We start from the raw sequence: 21,257 nt of genomic DNA on the forward strand, positions 1-21,257 counted from the left end.
CCCACATATGTTGACGTGTGATGTATCTAATGTAAACAGTGATATCATCACTACTAACAGTACTCAGTACATTGAGTGTAAAGTTCCAGGAAATGTGAGTAATATGCTCACATCAGCTCCTCTGGTCAGCATGAGTAGTTTAATCCCTTTGCTTTTGTGAGAAGGGATGACCAGACAGTGAATTTTGCTCAACCAGATAATTCTGCCGCCATGCTTCTCTCTGACCGACACAAACTTGAACTGCTTGATAGAGACAGTGGCCTTGAAGAATATACTGAAATTAGACCAATCAGATTATGCCCTCGTAGTAATGTAGATATCATAAAATGAAGACTGTAAAATGAACTTGAAGTGAGGCAAGTTTAGACTCCCGAGTGGCACAAGGCACTGCATCTCTGTGCTAGAGGCGTCACTACAGACCCTGGTTTTGAGTCCAGGCTGTATCACAACCGGCCGTGATTGGGAGTCCCATAGCGCGGCGTACAATTGGCCCACCGTCGTTCCGGGGTAGGCAGTCATTGTAAATAAGAATTTTGTTCTTAACTGACTTTCCTAGTTAAATAAAGGTAAAAAAAATTTTTTTTTAAACAAGCTCAATGGAGTACTGACGACCATAAGGCACACGTTTTGTTTACTTTGCTATATCAGGTTGTTAAACTGAGCTGTTACGCTGCGGAGCAGGTCTTAGATGTCACTGTGTTTGTGCCTTCTGTTATTCACTATGTCTTACTTCATACCACTAATGATACTAAGCAGTGCACCACTGAGTTTGTGGTGTTGGAAGTATTTTTCTGCTTAGTGCTAAACTTCACTCAGAATAGCCCAGCGACACAGTTCAGCATTTCCTGAGTGTGCCTGACCCATGACTTTTATAAAACGCTCCCCTTCTCTCACCCCTCTGTCCAGCACTGGGTTAGAGAGAGAGAGAGGGAGAGAAGGAAGAGAGACTGGGGGAAATAAAAAGAGAGGAAGTGTGACAGAGAGAAGCAAGAGAGTTGGAGAAAGGCGACAGAGACAGTCTGAGAAAAAGTGAACGAGACAGAGGCAGAGGGGGGGGGGGGGGGGGGCAGAAATAAAGAAGGGGGCAGAGGAAGGGGGAAAAATGAGGGAGAGTGACGTTACTGTAGGAGGGAGTGGCCGTGACTCCTCATCCTTATACGGTCACATGCAGTCCTGGCACGGATACTGGGGAACAGCCAAAACATGCTCATTTAAAGCTCACATAAACACTGGCCCCTCCACAGCACTGCACATCCTCCTCCCCACAAGCGAAGTGGCAGGGAAGAATGCTGTGGAATTTCGAAAGGGAGTGCATTTAGAATTCCTGGGCTTTTAGAGGGAGCGTTTTTTTTTACTTGACCCTAGCCAAAAAGTCCTCTGGAACGTCAGGACTGAAAAAGGAAATGCGCATAGGCCCTGTTCAGCAGCCGCCTACCTGGCAGCCATTTTGGAAAGAGTGAGAACTTAGTACGAAACGAATGTAGAGGAATGACCAGTGTGAGAATGTAGGGGAATGACCAGTGTGAGAATGTAGAGGCATGACCAGTGTGAGAATGTAGAGGAATGACCAGTGTGGTGTGAGAATGTAGAGGAATGACCAGTGTGGTGTGAGAATGTAGAGGAATGACCAGTGTGAGAATGTAGGGGAATGACCAGTGTGAGAATGTAGAGGAATGACCAGTGTGAGAATGTAGAGGAATGACCAGTGTGAGAATGTAGAGGAATGACCAGTGTGAGAATGTAGAGGAATGACCAGTGTGAGAATGTAGAGGAATGACCAGTGTGAGAATGTAGAGGAATGACCAGTGTGGTGTGAGAATGTAGAGGAATGACCAGTGTGAGAATGTAGGGGAATGACCAGTGTGAGAATGTAGAGGAATGACCAGTGTGAGAATGTAGAGGAATGACCAGTGTGAGAATGTAGGGGAATGACCAGTGTGAGAATGTAGGGGAATGACCAGTGTGAGAATGTAGAGGAATGACCAGTGTGAGAATGTAGAGGAATGACCAGTGTGAGAATGTAGGGGAATGACCAGTGTGAGAATGTAGGTGAATGACCAGTGTGAGAATGTAGGGGAATGACCAGTGTGAGAATGTAGAGGAATGACCAGTGTGAGAATGTAGGGGAATGACCAGTGTGAGAATGTAGGGGAATGACCAGTGTGAGAATGTAGGGGAATGACCAGTGTGAGAATATAGAGGAATGACCAGTGTGAGAATATAGAGGAATGACCAGTGTGAGAATATAGAGGAATGACCAGTGTGAGAATGTAGGGGAATGACCAGTGTGAGAATGTAGGGGAATGACCAGTGTGAGAATGTAGGGGAATGACCAGTGTGAGAATGTAGAGGAATGACCAGTGTGAGAATGTAGAGGAATGACCAGTGTGGTGTGAGAATGTAGGGGAATGACCAGTGTGGTGTGAGAATGTAGAGGAATGACCAGTGTGAGAATGTAGGGGAATGACCAGCGTGAGAATGTAGCGGAATGACCAGTGTGAGAATGTAGGGGAATGACCAGTGTGAGAATGAAGGGGAATGACCAGTGTGAGAATATAGAGGAATGACCAGTGTGGTGTGAGAATGTAGGGGAATGACCAGTGTGGTGTGAGAATGTAGGGGAATGACCAGTGTAAGAATGTAGAGGAATGACCAGTGTGAGAATGTAGAGGAATGACCAGTGTGAGAATGTAGAGGAATGACCAGTGTGAGAATGTAGAGGAATGACCAGTGTGGTGTGAGAATGTAGGGGAATGACCAGTGTGGTGTGAGAATGTAGAGGAATGACCAGTGTGAGAATGTAGAGGAATGACCAGTGTGAGAATGTAGAGGAATGACCAGTGTTGTGTGAGAATGTAGGGGAATGACCAGTGTGAGAATATAGAGGAATGACCAGTGTGAGAATATAGAGGTATGACCAGTGTGAGAATGTAGAGGAATGACCAGTGTGGTGTAAAAATGTAGGGGAATGACCAGTGTGAGAATGTAGGGGAATGACCAGTGTGAGAATGTAGGGGAATGACCAGTGTGAGAATGTAGAGGAATGACCAGTGTGAGAATGTAGGGGAATGACCAGTGTGAGAATGTAGAGGAATGACCAGTGTGAGAATGTAGAGGAATGACCAGTGTGAGAATGTAGGGGAATGACCAGTGTGAGAATGTAGAGGAATGACCAGTGTGAGAATGTAGAGGAATGACCAGTGTGAGAATGTAGGGGAATGACCAGTGTGGTGTGAGAATGTAGAGGAATGACCAGTGTGAGAATGTAGAGGAATGACCAGTGTGAGAATGTAGAGGAATGACCAGTGTGAGAATGTAGGGGAATGACCAGTGTGAGAATGTAGAGGAATGACCAGTGTGAGAATGTAGAGGAATGACCAGTGTGAGAATGTAGAGGAATGACCAGTGTGAGAATGTAGAGGAATGACCAGTGTGGTGTGAGAAAGTAGGGGAGTGACCAGTGTGTGTGAGAATGTAGAGGAATGACCAGTGTGGTGTGAGAATGTAGGGGAGTGACCAGTGTGGTGTGAGAATGTAGAGGAATGACCAGTGTGAGAATGTAGAGGAATGACCAGTGTGAGAATGTAGAGGAATGACCAGTGTGAGAATGTAGAGGAATGACCAGTGTGAGAATGTAGGGGAATGACCAGTGTGAGAATGTAGGGGAATGACCAGTGTGAGAATGTAGAGGAATGACCAGTGTGAGAATGTAGAGGAATGACCAGTGTGAGAATGTAGGGGAATGACCAGTGTGAGAATATAGAGGAATGACCAGTGTGGTGTGAGAATGTAGGGGAATGACCAGTGTGGTGTGAGAATGTAGAGGAATGACCAGTGTGAGAATGTAGAGGAATGACCAGTGTGAGAATGTAGAGGAATGACCAGTGTGGTGTGAGAATGTAGGGGAATGACCAGTGTGAGAATGTAGAGGAATGACCAGTGTGGTGTGAGAATGTAGGGGAATGACCAGTGTGGTGTGAGAATATAGAGGAATGACCAGTGTGGTGTGAGAATATAGAGGATTGACCAGTGTGAGAATGTAGGGGAATGACCAGTGTGGTGTGAGAATATAGAGGAGATGACCAGTGTGAGAATGTAGGGGAATGACCAGTGTGGTGTGAGAATGTAGGGGAATGACCAGTGTGGTGTGAGAATGTAGGGGAATGACCAGTGTGAGAATGTAGAGGAATGACCAGTGTGAGAATGTAGAGGAATGACCAGTGTGAGAATGTAGGGGAATGACCAGTGTGGTGTGAGAATGTAGAGGAATGACCAGTGTGAGAATGTAGAGGAATGACCAGTGTGGTGTGAGAATGTAGGGGAATGACCAGTGTGAGAATATAGAGGAATGACCAGTGTGAGAATATAGAGGTATGACCAGTGTGAGAATATAGAGGAATGACCAGTGTGGTGTGAGAATGTAGGGGAATGACCAGTGTGGTGTGAGAATGTAGGGGAATGACCAGTGTGAGAATGTAGGGGAATGACCAGTGTGAGAATGTAGGGGAATGACCAGTGTGGTGTGAGAATGTAGGGGAATGACCAGTGTGGTGTGAGAATGTAGAGGAATGACCAGTGTGAGAATGTAGAGGAATGACCAGTGTGAGAATGTAGAGGAATGACCAGTGTGAGAATGTAGGGGAATGACCAGTGTGGTGTGAGAATGTAGAGGAATGACCAGTGTGAGAATGTAGAGGAATGACCAGTGTGAGAATGTAGAGGAATGACCAGTGTTGAGAATGTAGGGGAATGACCAGTGTGAGAATATAGAGGAATGACCAGTGTGAGAATATAGAGGAATGACCAGTGTGAGAATATAGAGGTATGACCAGTGTGAGAATATAGAGGAATGACCAGTGTGGTGTGAGAATGTAGGGGAATGACCAGTGTGAGAATGTAGGGGAATGACCAGTGTGAGAATGTAGGGGAATGACCAGTGTGAGAATGTAGGGGAATGACCAGTGTGAGAATGTAGAGGAATGACCAGTGTGAGAATATAGAGGAATGACCAGTGTGAGAATGTAGAGGAATGACCAGTGTGAGAATGTAGAGGAATGACCAGTGTGAGAATGTAGAGGAATGACCAGTGTGAGAATGTAGAGGAATGACCAGTGTGAGAATGTAGAGGAATGACCAGTGTGAGAATGTAGGGGAATGACCAGTGTGGTGTGAGAATGTAGAGGAATGACCAGTGTGAGAATGTAGAGGAATGACCAGTGTGAGAATGTAGAGGAATGACCAGTGTGGTGTGAGAATGTAGGGGAATGACCAGTGTGGTGTGAGAATGTAGAGGAATGACCAGTGTGAGAATGTAGAGGAATGACCAGTGTGAGAATGTAGAGGAATGACCAGTGTGGTGTGAGAATGTAGGGGAATGACCAGTGTGAGAATGTAGAGGAATGACCAGTGTGAGAATGTAGAGGAATGACCAGTGTGGTGTGAGAATGTAGAGGAATGACCAGTGTGGTGTGAGAATGTAGGGGAATGACCAGTGTGAGAATGTAGGGGAATGACCAGTGTGAGAATGTAGGGGAATGACCAGTGTGGTGTGAGAATGTAGGGGAATGACCAGTGTGAGAATGTAGAGGAATGACCAGTGTGAGAATATAGAGGAATGACCAGTGTGAGAATGTAGAGGAATGACCAGTGTGAGAATGTAGAGGAATGACCAGTGTGAGAATGTAGAGGAATGACCAGTGTGAGAATGTAGAGGAATGACCAGTGTGAGAATGTAGAGGAATGACCAGTGTGGTGTGAGAATGTAGGGGAATGACCAGTGTGAGAATGTAGAGGAATGACCAGTGTGAGAATATAGGGGAATGACCAGTGTGAGAATATAGAGGAATGACCAGTGTGAGAATGTAGAGGAATGACCAGTGTGGTGTGAGAATGTAGGGGAATGACCTGTGTGGTGTGAGATGTAGAGGAATGACCAGTGGTAGAGGAATGACCAGTGTGAGAATGTAGAGGAATGACCAGTGTGAGAATGTAGAGGAATGACCAGTGTGGTGTGAGAAAGTAGGGGAGTGACCAGTGTGGTGTGAGAATGTAGAGGAATGACCAGTGTGGTGTGAGAATGTAGGGGAGTGACCAGTGTGGTGTGAGAATGTAGAGGAATGACCAGTGTGAGAATGTAGGGGAATGACCAGTGTGGTGTGAGAATGTAGAGGAATGACCAGTGTGAGAATGTAGAGGAATGACCAGTGTGGTGTGAGAATGTAGGGGAATGACCAGTGTGAGAATGTAGAGGAATGACCAGTGTGAGAATGTAGGGGAATGACCAGTGTGAGAATGTAGGGGAATGACCAGTGTGGTGTGAGAATGTAGAGGAATGACCAGTGTGAGAATGTACGGGAATGACCAGTGTGGTGTGAGAATGTAGGGGAATGACCAGTGTGAGAATGTAGAGGAATGACCAGTGTGAGAATGTAGGGGAATGACCAGTGTGAGAATGTAGGGGAATGACCAGTGTGGTGTGAGAATGTAGAGGAATGACCAGTGTGAGAATGTAGGGGAATGACCAGTGTGAGAATATAGAGGAATGACCAGTGTGAGAATGTAGGGGAATGACCAGTGTGAGAATATAGAGGAATGACCAGTGTGAGAATATAGAGGAATGACCAGTGTGAGAATATAGGGGAATGACCAGTGTGAGAATATAGAGGAATGACCAGTGTGGTGTGAGAATGTAGAGGAATGACCAGTGTGGTGTGAGAATGTAGAGGAATGACCAGTGTGAGAATGTAGAGGAATGACCAGTGTGAGAATGTAGGGGAATGACCAGTGTGAGAATATAGAGGAATGACCAGTGTGGTGTGAGAATGTAGGGGAATGACCAGTGTGAGAATATAGAGGAATGACCAGTGTGGTGTGAGAATGTAGGGGAATGACCAGTGTGAGAATGTAGAGATTGACCAGTGTGAGAATGTAGAGGAATGACCAGTGTGAGAATGTAGAGGAATGACCAGTGTGAGAATGTAGAGGAATGACCAGTGTGAGAATGTAGGGGAATGACCAGTGTGAGAATGGAGAGGAATGACCAGTGTGAGAATGTAGAGGAATGACCAGTGTGAGAATGTAGGGGAATGACCAGTGTGAGAATGTAGAGGAATGACCAGTGTGAGAATGTAGGGGAATGACCAGTGTGAGAATGTAGAGGAATGACCAGTGTGAGAATATAGAGGAATGACCAGTGTGAGAATGTAGGGGAATGACCAGTGTGAGAATGTAGGGGAATGACCAGTGTGAGAATGTAGAGGAATGACCAGTGTGGTGTGAGAATGTAGGGGAATGAGTCAGTTGTCAGCAGTTTGACTCAGCTCTTCATTGAAATAAATGCAGGCAACACAATGTCTTTTTAAGGAGGATGTTTATGCATATTGTCCTGCCATTGAGCTTTGTCTTTTTGACCCAGGCGACGTCTACGATGTGTGCGCCATCTGCCTCGACGAGTATGAGGATGGAGACCAGCTCCGGGTCCTTCCCTGCTCCCACGGTGAGCCTGACCTGACCAACACATACCCCCAACAACCTACTGTCCTCTACCCCCAACAACCTACTGTCCTCTACCCCCAACACATACCCCCAACAACCAACTGTCCTCTACCCCCCCAACACATACCCCCAACAACCTACTGTCCTCTACCCCCAACAACCTACTGTCCTCTACCCCCAACAACCTACTGTCCTTTACCCCCAACAACCTACTGTCCTCTATCCCCCCAACACATACCCCCAACAACCTACTGTCCTCTACCCCCAACAACCCACTGTCCTCTACCCCCAACAACCTACTGTCCTCTACCCCCAACAACCTACTGTCCTCTACCCCAACAACCTACTGTCCTCTATCCCCCCAACACATACCCCCAACAACCAACTGTCCTCTATCCCCCCAACACATACCCCCAACAACCTACTGTTCTCTACCCCCAACAACCTACTGTCCTTTACCCCCAACAACCTACTGTCCTCTATCCCCCCAACACATACCCCCAACAACCTACTGTCCTCTACCCCAACAACCTACTGTCCTCTACCCCAACAACCCACTGTCCTCTTCCCCCAACAACCCACTGTCCTCTACCCCCGACAACCTACTGTCCTCTACACCCCCAACAACCTACTGTCCTCTACACCCCCAACAACCTACTGTCCTCTACCCCCCCAACACATACCCCCAACAACCTACTGTCCTCTACCCCCAACAACCTACTGTCCTCTACCCCCAACACATACCCCCAACAACCAACTGTCCTCTACCCCCCCAACACATACCCCCAACAACCTACTGTCCTCTACCCCCAACAACCTACTGTCCTCTACCCCCAACACATACCCCCAACAACCAACTGTCCTCTATCCCCCCAACACATACCCCCAACAACCCACTGTCCTCTACCCCCAACAACCTACTGTCCTCTACCCCCAACAACCTACTGTCCTCTACCCCCAACAACCTACTGTCCTCTACCCCCAACAACCTACTGTCCTCTATCCCCCCAACACATACCCCAACAACCAACTGTCCTCTATCCCCCCCAACACATACCCCCAACAACCTACTGTCCTCTACCCCCAACAACCTACTGTCCTCTACCCCAACAACCTACTGTCCTCTACCCCAACACCCCACTGTCCTCTACCCCAACAACCTACTGTCCTCTACCCCCAACAACCTACTGTCCTCTACCCCCAACAACCTACTGTCCTCTACCCCCAACAACCTACTGTCCTCTACCCCCAACAACCTACTGTCCTCTACCCCCAACAACCTACTGTCCTCTACACCCCCAACAACCTACTGTCCTCTACACCCCCAACAACCTACTGTCCTCTACACCCCCAACAACCTACTGTCCTCTACACCCCCAACAACCTACAGTCCTCTACACCCCCAACACCCTACTGCCCTCTACACCCCCAACAACCTACTGTCCTCTACCCCCAACAACCTACTGTCCTCTACCCCCAACAACCTACTGTCCTCTACACCCCCAACAACCTACTGTTCTCTACACCCCCAACAACCTACTGTCCTCTACACCCCCAACAACCTACTGTCCTCTACACCCCCAACAACCTACTGTCCTCTACACCCCCAACAACCTACTGTCCTCTACACCCCCAACAACCTACTGTCCTCTACACCCCCAACAACCTACTGCCCTCTACACCCCCAACAACCTACTGTCCTCTACCCCCAACAACCTACTGTCCTCTACCCCCAACAACCTACTGTCCTCTACACCCCCAACAACCTACTGTTCTCTACACCCCCAACAACCTACTGTTCTCTACACCCCCAACAACCCACTGTCCTCTACCCCCAACAACCTACTGTCCTCTACCCCAACAACCTACTGTCCTCTACCCCCAACAACCTACTGTCCTCTACCCCCAACAACCTACTGTCCTCTATCCCCCCAACAACCTACTGTCCTCTATCCCCCCAACAACCTACTGTCCTCTATCCCCCCAACAACCTACTGTCCTCTACCCCCCCCAACAACCTACTGTCCTCTATCCCCCCAACAACCTACTGTCCTCTACCCCCCCAACAACCTACTGTCCTCTACACCCCCAACAACCTACTGTCCTCTACCCCCCCAACAACCTACTGTCCTCTACCCCCCCCAACAACCTACTGTCCTCTACACCCCCAACAACCTACTGTCCTCTACACCCCCAACAACCTACTGTCCTCTACACCCCCAACAACCTACTGTCCTCTACCCCCAACAACCTACTGTCCTCTACACCCCCAACAACCTACTGTCCTCTACCCCCAACAACCTACTGTCCTCTACACCCCCAACAACCTACTGTCCTCTACCCCAACAACCTACTGTCCTCTACCCCCAACAGACACACCCAGTAGGTCATGTGAATGTGATATCTCAGTGGGAATACCCGTGCTGCTCCTGGAGCCAAGCCCGGCTTCTGCATCATCCCAGAAAATCATCCATTTGGCTCACTAATAGGAAGCTGGTCTAAGCTCTGAACCACACCAGCTCCTGGACATCGGGCGCTGCTCAGCTTTAGGGAACGTCTTGAATAGAATTCAATGTCACGTCCGTATTTTGACTTTTGTGAACTTGAATTAATTCATGACTTATTGGGAGGAAATCAACAGATTTACTTTTGAACTCAACCTTATGATCTCCAACCCTAGTGATCTGTATCCGGGGTAAAACACCTACATGATGCTGCCTATGATTGTAATGACCCAGGTCGTTTCTCCTCTCCCTCCCTGTAGCTTACCACAGCAAATGTGTGGACCCCTGGCTAACCAAGACCAAGAAGACGTGTCCCGTGTGCAAGCAGAAGGTGGTCCCCTCTGCAGGTGACTCCGACTCCGACTCGGAGGGCGACAGCGGGGCCGAGGAGAACGAAGTGTCTGAGAGCACCCCGCTGCTGCGTTCCCTGGCCTCCACCAGCGGCCACTCCTTCGGCACCATGTCAGGGGCCTCTCGCTCCGAGCCTGATCAGGAGTCCTCGGAGTATGAAGACACCAGCGACGACAGCGAGGAGGACGTCACCGTGGAGACTGAGACGGTGGTGGTCCAGCTGCAGGAGCCTCGTCCCGATGACCACGACGCGCCTGATTGGTTGGCCTGAGTTGACGGACAGGACACCGGTTCCCCTGCCTCTCCCTCCCCACTCACCCTACAGGCTTGCAGCGGCAGAGACTCACGCTGGACGCGCAACCGAGATTGTGTGTTTAATTTTGAAGTCCCCGTTTAATAAAAATAAATTTTTATCTCTTAAGTTTAGAATGCAAATCACCATAATAATAAGATTGTTGTATGTTTAACCTGATTACTGAGCAGTGTCATGGCGTGTTTTGGGCTAACTGACAACATTGATTTCACAGGAACATTGCGGTCAGTAGACTGTAGTGTATTGTACTGTAGTTCAGTCTGTATGGGGTGGTAGTACACCGCAGACGTCCTCAGACTGTGGTTATACTCATCACCGTGAGAAAGGGCTCAACACCAACTACGAAGGAATGCGTTGTGTGTATATATATATAATGTATAGATCACTATGCGTAACATCTTAAAACATTATTTTGATAGCTTGCATATCTGTATGCCTCTGTATCAGAAGGTGAGGAGTTCTAATATTGTATATATTCTTGCTGCTTGTATAGAAATATCTTCAAGTATTATGCAGCAGCCTTTTATAAATTGATTGAACTGACCTTTTTCCATAAGACTATATAGAAATGAGGCCATGGGAACAGGGTTTTGTCAATCGGTCTCGAGCCAGAGATAATGGAGTCAGAAGTACGATTTGGAACGTTGATAATGCAAAGGCAAAATGAAAACAAACTGTTTGTGGTGCTGCATTCAGCCAAAGGAAGTTGTTTGTTTGCCCAATGTTATGCGTTTCCTCAGAAGTCATATGTAATACAAGCAGAATGGGGCTGGGAGACAGTTCTGTTCATACCCACGTCTACACTGCTACAAGCAGCCTGTTGGCTTAATCTAGACATACCAGAGAAATCAATTCCCTGAAATACAAGACATCATTGGTGGATGAGTCTTGCAACATGTATTTGGTGTCATATCATTTCAATACTGTAAATAGGTAGTTCTACAAGTATACAGAACTAAAATATAAAACGCAACATGTAAAGTGTTGGTCCCATGTTTCATGACCTGAAATAAACAAATCCTAGAAATGTTTCATACGCACTAAAAAAAAATGTATGTTTTGTGCACATTTGTTTACATACCTGTGAGTGAGCATTTCTCCTTTGCCAAGATTATCCATCAACCCACCTGACAGGTGTGGCATATCAAGAAGCTGATTAAACAGCATGATCATTTAATGTTCATTTCTCTACAATAAGCTGCCTCCAACTTCATTTTAGAGAATTTTGCAGTACGTCCAACCGGCCTCCCAACCACAGACGACGTGTAACGACGCCAGCCCAGGACCTCCACACCTGACTTCTTCACCTGCGGGATCGGCTGGGGGGGTAGGGGTGCCGAGGAGTATTTATGTCTGTAGTAAAGCTCCTTTGTAGGGGGAAAAACTCATTCTGATTGGCTGAGCCCCAGCCATGTGAAATCCATAGATTAGGGCCTAATGAATTTATTTCAATTTACTGATTTACATATGAACCAAGTCAGTCAAATCTTTGAAATTGTTGCATGTTGCGTTTATATTTTTTTCCCTAACATGAAGTGTTTTATGTTAAGTCCTGTTGCCTTTCCTTTTTATTTGATATGTCTTGTACCATGTCTCACCAGTGTCTACATGCAATCTAATTTCACTTCAATAAACAAAAAAACATGTTTGTCAACAGAATGCTGATGCCCTCCATCCATTTCAAGAGTTCTCATTATGGCACACAGCCTGTTATTGTGTTCATTGTGATGAGTCCTGTTCTCACCTGGATCCTTTGTGCTGATCTTGTCCATATTCTGTTTGTACCCACATTGACAGATACATTGTCAGCAGATCATTCTGAACACCTCGAGAGGGTAGTCAAACACGCATTATGTCTGGATATCTTACAGGTGTAGACAGATCTGGACAGAGAAGTCATTTAATGTATTATTCCACACTCTAGTCATAGACAGGTGGCACCAGTGACGGATTACAATGGGTCTTAAAATAAATATTTTGAAAGACCAGCTGTTAAAATGTGCATTAAAGAGCCCAGGAAATCTAGTCACAGTGCAGACAGTGGACAGAAACCATTTTAATACCATGTGTATACAATCAGAATGTAGACAAGACCAGGACAAAGGACTCATGTTAGCACTAAGTATAAACAGGGCTAAGGTTGTACAGCATTTTAATGATTGATCAGGAGAGGTATTGAGAGAGGATCAGTAAACCATTAAAATCTTCAATGTTACAGCGCACACTGCAGCCAGGACAATGGTTTCTGAAACCCAGTCTCTTTGATCAGACTTGTAGGTAACAGGCTACATGGTGGCCTAGATCTCTCCCCGTGACATAACCAGACAAATTACTTCGACGTCAGCTTTGAAAAAAAATCTGCTGTATTATGTCCAATTGATGCAGGTTACATGAGGGGAAAAGCCTGTTCCAATTGTCTGATACTTGCCAAGTCGTGGACTACACCCTTTATGAGAAAGCTGTATTTTTTTTAAATGGGAGACGCTGAAGACGGATCACATGTCAAGTTGTTGCAGTGACATTACTCTACATTCCTAGTTTGGTTACTTCGATCAGAAACACATTTAGACATATCAAGTCCACAAAAATCAAAAGGGTTGTAATATATAACTATCAGTACAGTGAAGAGGAACATGCGCTCTACCCTGAATTAAGAGATTCACTCCCAACCACAGGTTGTAATGAGTCATTGAAAAGGCAATGTGTAACCCCCTTTCGCAGAGATCACATTGCCTTTAAAACCTGCAGTCGGATTGCATCGCAGCCTGTGCCTAGTTTCACACCCCTGTTCAAATGGTTATACATTGCTACACTAATTCTATGCTGATACAAAAAGGTCAGACCAAAGCTTCAGTTTAGACTAGCCTATATAAAAAAATACAATAAAACACCCAAAGTAAAAAGAAACTAAAGCTGTACTTCGCAGCTGATGGCCACGTATATTTTAGCTATATCCCCCCATCATGCTGGGGATTCCCAGGCGTAACTGTGCCACACACCCTCATGCGTCTACTAAGGAACACTTCCTCCATGTTTCCCAACAACTTTTTAGGGGGGGGGGAGAGATTAACAAAGAGCATCTCAGCTGAACTATTGAGCTCCAGGCTAGGATGGCAAGAACCACCTGATTGCCTTCTGAAAACTGCTGCTCTGGCTCAAAAATCCTTTCCCCCCAGAGCTAAGGTCCCACGCCAAATAGAGAGTAGAGTTCAACTGGAAAAACAAGCACAAAATCAATCTGCTTGGAATTTATTTATTTGATCTGTCTGTAAACAAGGTGATAAATTAATTTATGGCATTTCTTGGTTTATGCATATGAAGTGTTAAGAGACTGTATCCCAAGTGTTAGAAAAAGGAGTGTCGGGAAAGAAACTCAGCAAATGAAGGTTAAGTCGTACACATATCCCACAAGGCCTGAACATTGGCACTGATGAGAAAGGAAAAAAATGAGAGAAAAAAAAAAGTGCCAATGAAATGACTCCTTCCTGGGCAGCTGTTAAAAATCCATCATACAATAGAAATCGATGTTTCAACATTATGGTACAGGATACACAACTTTGGTATACAAGTTTCCACAAGACAAAGAGTTCTTATTCCAACCAAGCCCATCTCCCATTTAAATTGTGTAATTCCTACTTTATTTTTTTAGGGTCTTTTCAAATTGGACATTACATTAAGTACAGAGCTTGAAAAGAAAGTTTGATACCATATCTTAGTTGAACACGAGTACAAGGCCATTTATTCCACAGTCATTTCTTCACACAGCATGGGTTTAGAAATGCTGTAATTCATTTCTTTAATAAAAAAAAAATATGAAGTTTACAAATGTTGACTGCTCGATTTCATCCACAGCAAACCCTCCCTCCCGTTTGCCTTCAACAGAACGATGTGGTTTTACATTAGTGTTGTTTTGCCTTCAGTGGGAAAGATGAGGCTAGAAGGCATCCTTCACAATGATTTAGAGCGATTGTATATATACCCAAAGCTGTGACTAAAATTGGTCCTATGAAAAATGTCAAACTGGATATATATCTACTGTCCAAAATGGCAGCCTTTAAAAAAAAAACAAGGAAATGTATTACAGGAACTGGCAAACAGTTTTAAGTGTCTGAGCCATTGTAACGATGGAATGTCCATGATGGGGGTTCATGTAGTCAAGGTGGTCATGAAGAGGACATGGAAGAGATTCTGCCTGCATCAACAATGTCGATTTTGCCTTCTGACTCAATCAATACCAAAACTGATAGTCTGCCATGACTGCATTGAAGCGCAACCCCCCCCCCCCCCCCCCCCAAAAAAAACCCCATCCGGTACAGAGTAGTGTGGCTCAGAGAGGGAGATAAAGGGGAGTTTAGGGTGTAGTGATTGGTTAATGGATGAGTGTTCCTTCCGTGTACTGATGTAGTGTCACCTATGGACAAACAGGAAGAGGGGGAAGGAGCTACAGACATTTGGCAGGAGTTACAGGGAGGGGGCAGAGGGAACAACAGGATTTCAGTAGGCTCAAAGATATGCATGCGGCCCCCACCGCCCCCAAAAACATGCTCTAGAAAAGGAAGACAATGAGCTTGGTTACAGCTCAAGTGCTCCAAAGGCATCGGCTGCTCAAGAGTGAACTTCCGGGGCACCATCACACGAAATGTCAGTTCATCAATTTAGGTTTCCTTCACTTTATTAGAGTTTTTTTTTATTATTATATTTTTCCACGGAGCATTGGCCAGAATGGTGCAAGTTTTTTTTTTCAGTTTTTTTTTTTACAAGTATAGATTTGTCACAATGTCCTGTTAACAACATGCTCATTTTTTTTGTAACTATGGTGCAACAGTGCTAGAATGGAATTGAGTACAGTGTGAATGCATCAAGATGACTGGGAAAGAACAAGAGAAAAGGGGGGAAAAAAACAAAAAGGGGGGGGGGGGACAATAGGAGGGTCTGGGGAGAAAAGCAAGCAACTACCAACTAAAACTGGAAGAGTGTGTTATGGGTGAACTGCTAGGTGGCTGGGCCGATGCTGCTTTAGTATCCAGACTTCCTCAGGTAGTCAGCCATTGTATACGCTTTCTTGTTGAGCTGTCCTCCATGGACACCTTCCTTCCCCATGACTAAAACCAACGCTGAAATACACAAAGGGGGAAAAAAAACAAGAGCAGAAATTAACAGATGTGTTGGTGGTGGGAGGCTACATTGTTGACGTCAGGGTCTTAACCATGTGACCCTGTACTGCTACTAACCCTTCCAGGAAGTATTTTAATTAGGACTGCTTGAAAATAACCTTCCCTCAACTACAACACTAAGGCTAAGTCAAGACTAGAACAGAGAATCCCTCAAATATTTTGCCATTACATATGCCTTCTTATTCAATCCACCTCCATTGACCCCTTCTTTGCCCATTATAAGAACCAAGACTGAGAAAAAAAATAGAAAAAAATAAAACGAGACAAGGGAAATTTAGAGAATGTGAAGTTGGGAGATCTTAAAAACAAACAAATTAAAGTTCAAGAAAACAGTCCAATCAACACAAGCAGGTGGTTATAGTACGAAGGAAGACAGGAAGAGGCTCCCACCCATAGCCAATATGCAAGCATTCACTTTATTAAAGCTTCTGGCCTTGGACAGGGAGAAGAAAAACATGCAAAGCGGACACTAAAGTGATGCAATAGCGCCGACGATTCCAATAAAGTCCATTAGCCTATTTTACTGTACGCCAACATTAACCTTCCTACTCTTCTGAACTAATAAGAGGAATGTCTGAATCATTCCCCTATGTTAACAAAGTCCATAAATGGTGTCTTTACCCATTTTGGAAGCCTTGACATTAACTGCAGTAAGCAACAGCTGACCACAAATGGCTCAGTTTCTAAACCGAGGAAGAGTTAAAAAAATAAAAAAATAAAAAGTTAAAGGGGGAAGGCAGCAATGACAAATGTTGTAAATTAGAAAGAAAACGCCCTGGTCTTAAGCCTTTCCTTTATCCTCTACTTATCCAACTGAGTCTACATGGCATGCCAGCAGTAAGGAGGAATGAGAAAGGGAATGCTTTAACTCACTGACACCTACATTAACACAATACAGCATGCTTGCAGTACCTCAATACATATGAACCGAAGCAAAATCCTTCAGTACCACTATCTGAAGGGGACTAGGTTTACCATGTGATGGGGTGGGGATAACTTAAACTGGACACTTTAGACTTGATGTGAGGAGAAAGGTGTGTCAATTAGAGGGATAGGGGTTACGCATGCCCAGCGACAGAAAACCTCCCACCTGTGAATTACAAGTCGGGGGAGTTATGGACTTAATCCTGCTAGGGGACCTGGGAGAATAGAGACTGGAAAAGGCCCAACTCACAGGCACAGTGTTTTTCAAATGACCACCTCGCCTTCAAAATTGGTCAGACCAACATGGAATTGGTGGATCATTTGACTGGCTAGCAGTTAGTGTGCTCGAATCAGATCTGATACAAAACTAACACTTATTTCCAACATTTGTACTTGATTGGCTTTGTTGACCTGAAAAATAAAAAAATACTTGAAATTGAACTTTCCCCTCTAAACGAAACCCTCCCTGGACAAGTTAAAAACCATTATACTGCATGAACCTTAATAACACCCTCCACCCCCCCCACAGACAATAGTTGGAGGTAATGCATTAAAAGGTAGGTTATGTGCTTCACATAATGACATCAATATATCAAGACTAAGAAAGCTTTCCACATTTCAGTTGTGTCATCATTTATACAATTTTAAGCCCATCTAGGGAATGACGCAGCAAATTGGCACATGCATCAAACGGTTGATAATTTAACGTGTCAAGTTTTAATTGCACAAGTCTCTTAAATACATATATAGTGAGAGGAAATGTGAATACCAGTATATTGTACATGCACAGCAAACTACAGCGTTTAATGTTTGAGTGAGCAGTGAAGAAATGGGATGGACACTACCTTTGCCGGCTTTGCCTATGGAAACGTTGTATGTGGGCTCTCCTCCTTGACTCTTTGTCCTGATGTCCATTGTCCAGTCCCCGTCGGCGTGGAGGCTGTCTCTGATGACAGAGCATTTCTTTTGGCCTAGGGTCAGCCCACCACAGAAGAACGCTTCTCGGTCCTTACCTACAATGATGTCGATTTCGTCAACCTATGGATGACCATGTAAAGTTTGAAAGCCATTCATTTTCATTAGCAAAAAATAATATTCATTATTCCACTACCGATAAGATAAGGGCCAATGTTACAGCCTGATTTCCTCAAATACACTGTGTAAAATAGTAGGACTCAGCTAAATAAAAATTCCTGAGAGCCTTATTTGGCAGTCAAATGCAGTCTGACTTTGGAAATAATTTAGGCAATGTTTGGAGTCGCTGTTGTCCAGTTCATTTCATAAGTATTGCAGGTCACATTTGTCCTACCAAGCACAAAGAAACATGCCAAATGATTTGTTCAGGGTACCTTGTGATAGAGACTGACACATTGTAACCATCTTACTCAGCTCTGATAGGACAGTGTCCAGATTCCTCATGTGGTTTGTTGAATATTTATGCATTCTCAGTAGACCATACCTTGGCACAGTTAGTAAGTAGCTCTAGCTGGTCAAAAGACTAGTTAGATTTCAACACTAATACAGTACTAAGGGAAAGGGGGATACCTAAGTCAGTTGTACAACAATGCATTCAACTGAAATGCGTGTTCCGCATTTAACCAAACCCCTCTGAATCAGAGCGGTGTGGGGGGCTGCCTTAATCCACATCCACGTCTTTGGGTGCTGGGGAACAGTGGGTTAACTACATTGCTCAGGGGCAGAATGGCAGGTTTTTACTGTCAGCTCGGGGATTCAACCAAGCAACCTTTCGGTTACTGGCCCAACGCTCCTGCCCTGCCAGGCTACCTACCTACTAACTGTTAAGACTATGCAACCCCTTCGTTTTGCATGTTTGATCGAATCGTATTTTAGGAGATTAGACCATCCCTAGCTGGCCTCCTCCTGTAAGTCAGTCTAAAACACTAGAGGTTACTTTTTTTATTACCTTTATTTAACTAGGCAAGTCAGTTAAGAACAAATTCTTATTTACAGTGACGGCCTTGAGGTTAACTGAAACCAGAGCAACGCTGTCCACCGAGGCAATATACAGGACAACTGACAGTTTGCCTACAACCTGTAACATTTGACCATATGCTTAACAGAGCAAGTGCCAAGTCGTTCATTTCACATCCATGAGAATGTGCCCAGGGTACCAACCAGCTAATGATTAACTGTCTAGCCAAAGCTTAGCAAAGCAGCTAACTAGAATACTGACAAGGAAGCAGCTCACTGAAAATTAACCCCCATTACACACGGATATCGATACAGGACCAGCGAATTTCAATTGGAGTGTGGAATCATACATCCTGCCGCAGTCCCATCCTGGCTAGAAAGATAGTCAACGTTTGGTAGCTAAAACATGTTTTATTGAGCTAGCATGCATCCAACTACGATCCCGACGGAAACTACGGAAGAAATGTCCTCCTGTACGCGCGTTTATTTAAATGCTGCAATCTGGAAATTGACAACACAGGCAATCCTTGCTAAAATAGTTAATTTCCATGCTTGCTAACTAACAAAATGGAGGGTTCATGAATGACCAGGAATAATGCAATGTTAGCTTAAAAAAAAAAACGTCCAAACTAATAGTATATTGTTGTACAACGACCAATGTGCTTCGAGCTGGTGCATATAATTTAAGTTCCCATACGATTACTTGCGTAGACTGGAAGGGTCAAAAAAATGAATAAAAGCAGGCAGAGGCGGCGCCATCTTGGGAAATTAAAAGGGGCGGCAGCATTGCAGCGAGGGCCTGATTCACAAATGCATTTACGAACTCCGCGGAGTCTACAATTGTACATTTAACATATGAATGCAGCGCAATGATCCGCCAACTTCGCCTAATCACTTTCGGATCTGGATGACCTGAGAGAGTGCCATTTTTCACCGCCGCTCCTCCCAAAGCCCGCATTGCCGGCTAGACATAACAGGGAAACTGGTTTCAATTTAACATTTGTGGTAACACGTTTTCCTAACGCACACTTTAAGGCTTAATGTGGGGAGTTACCTATGCTAACAGACGCCAAATAGCCTGGCTAATGTGTTGATAACTAGTTAAATGTGTCAGTCAGCTGGTTAACGTTAACAGTTAACTTGCTAGACCACAACTAAATTTAATATAGTTTGTGGTCCTAAACCTATTCACTGATATTTCAAATAACCATGTGACAAGTCTTAATAACTCTACCGAAAAACACCGGATAGCATGTGTTAGTTAACTCGCTAGCGTAACTAGCTAACACATGCTGCCTGTCTAGAGCCCGTTCCGTCTGGGGCTTTCCCCTTTAGGCAGGGCCCAACTCCCATATTTAAACAGACTAAAATACCGGCATTTACCGAGTTCGTAGATTAGTCTTTTAAATTATTATTTTAAAAAAAATGTCCTTACCGTTATGTTAACAAATGTACCACCGGGAAACGATGCCCAGACATATTTGGCGTCCGTATACCCAACAATGGCGGAGTCCTGGCAGCTGCCATCGGCCATCAGGTTATCCACGTAGCCTTGCCAGGACATACTTGCGTATTAGTTCAAATGTGGATATATATATTTAATAAAAAAAATATATATGTGACAGGTACGCTGGAGCAACAGTGATGGTATTATAAGCTGTATTTTCGGTGATTTTGTAGTCTCCCAACAATTCCCCAGCTCCGTCACGTCCCCGCTTTCTTCTGGGTCTGAAGAAGAGAAGCCTCACAGCAAACGGGTTGGGTGTAGTCCTTCAATAAATCACTCCGCCCAGTCGTTGTTAGGCTGAACTTTATTGCAAATCGTCGGTTGTCGCGGATGAATAAAACGAGTGTTCCTAAGAATGATTTGTACGGTGTGGTATCTATTTTATTTTTATATTTTTACAAATTTGTCAATATGCTGAATTTTTTTTTTTTTTAAATCGTTTTGTAAGTCAATCTTATGTGGTATTTTACACAAGCCATATGCTCCTTCTGACCAGTGACAGACTTAATTTTTTCATATGACATAGTCCTTCTTTTCCCGCCACGATGTCCTTTATGAATCAAAGTATGTCATTGGAATTTCTATTCAATTGATGGCATATATATATCATCAATGATCCTCGTCAGATTCTTGTGCGATAATTTGTCAGATATTTAAGATTGAAAGCATGCAATAGTGACATTTAATTTGTGTTAGACAGTTAGTCAGTCTACAATTAGTCCGTTTGCAATGTTACTTATTTTACAACAAACAAGTCTGAGATCCCAAACTAGCCTATTTAGCTCCACTTTATTAGAAAATAGAGGTCGCCATATTTGGAGACATTTAATGCATGTGATTGAACTAGCATAAATTCTGGTGGCAGGTCAGACCAGTGTGACGCCTATTACAATAAATGTTGTGTACAGAATAAAGACACCTGTTGGTTACATATTAACTCACTCAGGGTGTAACAATATTGGAGTAGATGTTTATTCCGTTTGTTAATCGCCATCTGCATGGGTACAGCATGATAGAATAGATGTTCGGCATTTTCTCAGAAGCTGTATGTAGCATAT

The 21,257-nt window shown here is 44.6% G+C and overlaps 2 protein-coding genes across 3 annotated transcripts in view; one reads left to right on the forward strand and one right to left on the reverse strand.

Moving 5' to 3' along the window:
* rnf13 (ring finger protein 13) overlaps positions 1-12,318 on the forward strand; it is an 86,910-nt gene extending 74,592 nt beyond the window's left edge. The window contains 2 exon segments of one of the 2 annotated variants that reach the window (NM_001141810.1): positions 7,415-7,495; positions 10,259-12,318. In NM_001141810.1, the coding sequence (NP_001135282.1) occupies positions 7,415-7,495; positions 10,259-10,620 (443 nt within the window). In that variant the 3' untranslated portion in view covers positions 10,621-12,318. 2 annotated transcript variants of the gene reach the window in all.
* Positions 12,319-13,899: 1,581 nt separating this feature from the next.
* LOC106574126 (profilin-2) lies at positions 13,900-20,441 on the reverse strand. Its single transcript, XM_014149743.3, has 3 exons — positions 20,128-20,441; positions 17,606-17,798; positions 13,900-15,776 (listed from the first exon to the last, which is right to left on the reverse strand). Exons 1-3 carry the CDS (start codon positions 20,254-20,256, stop codon positions 15,679-15,681), a joined length of 420 nt encoding a protein of 139 aa, XP_014005218.1. The 5' UTR covers positions 20,257-20,441; the 3' UTR covers positions 13,900-15,678.
* Positions 20,442-21,257: the final 816 nt, after the last annotated feature.

The sequence above is a fragment of the Salmo salar genome, chromosome 16 (genome assembly GCF_965601325.2).
Source record: "Salmo salar chromosome 16, fSalSal1, whole genome shotgun sequence".
Classification (NCBI taxonomy): Eukaryota; Metazoa; Chordata; class Actinopteri; order Salmoniformes; family Salmonidae; genus Salmo; species Salmo salar.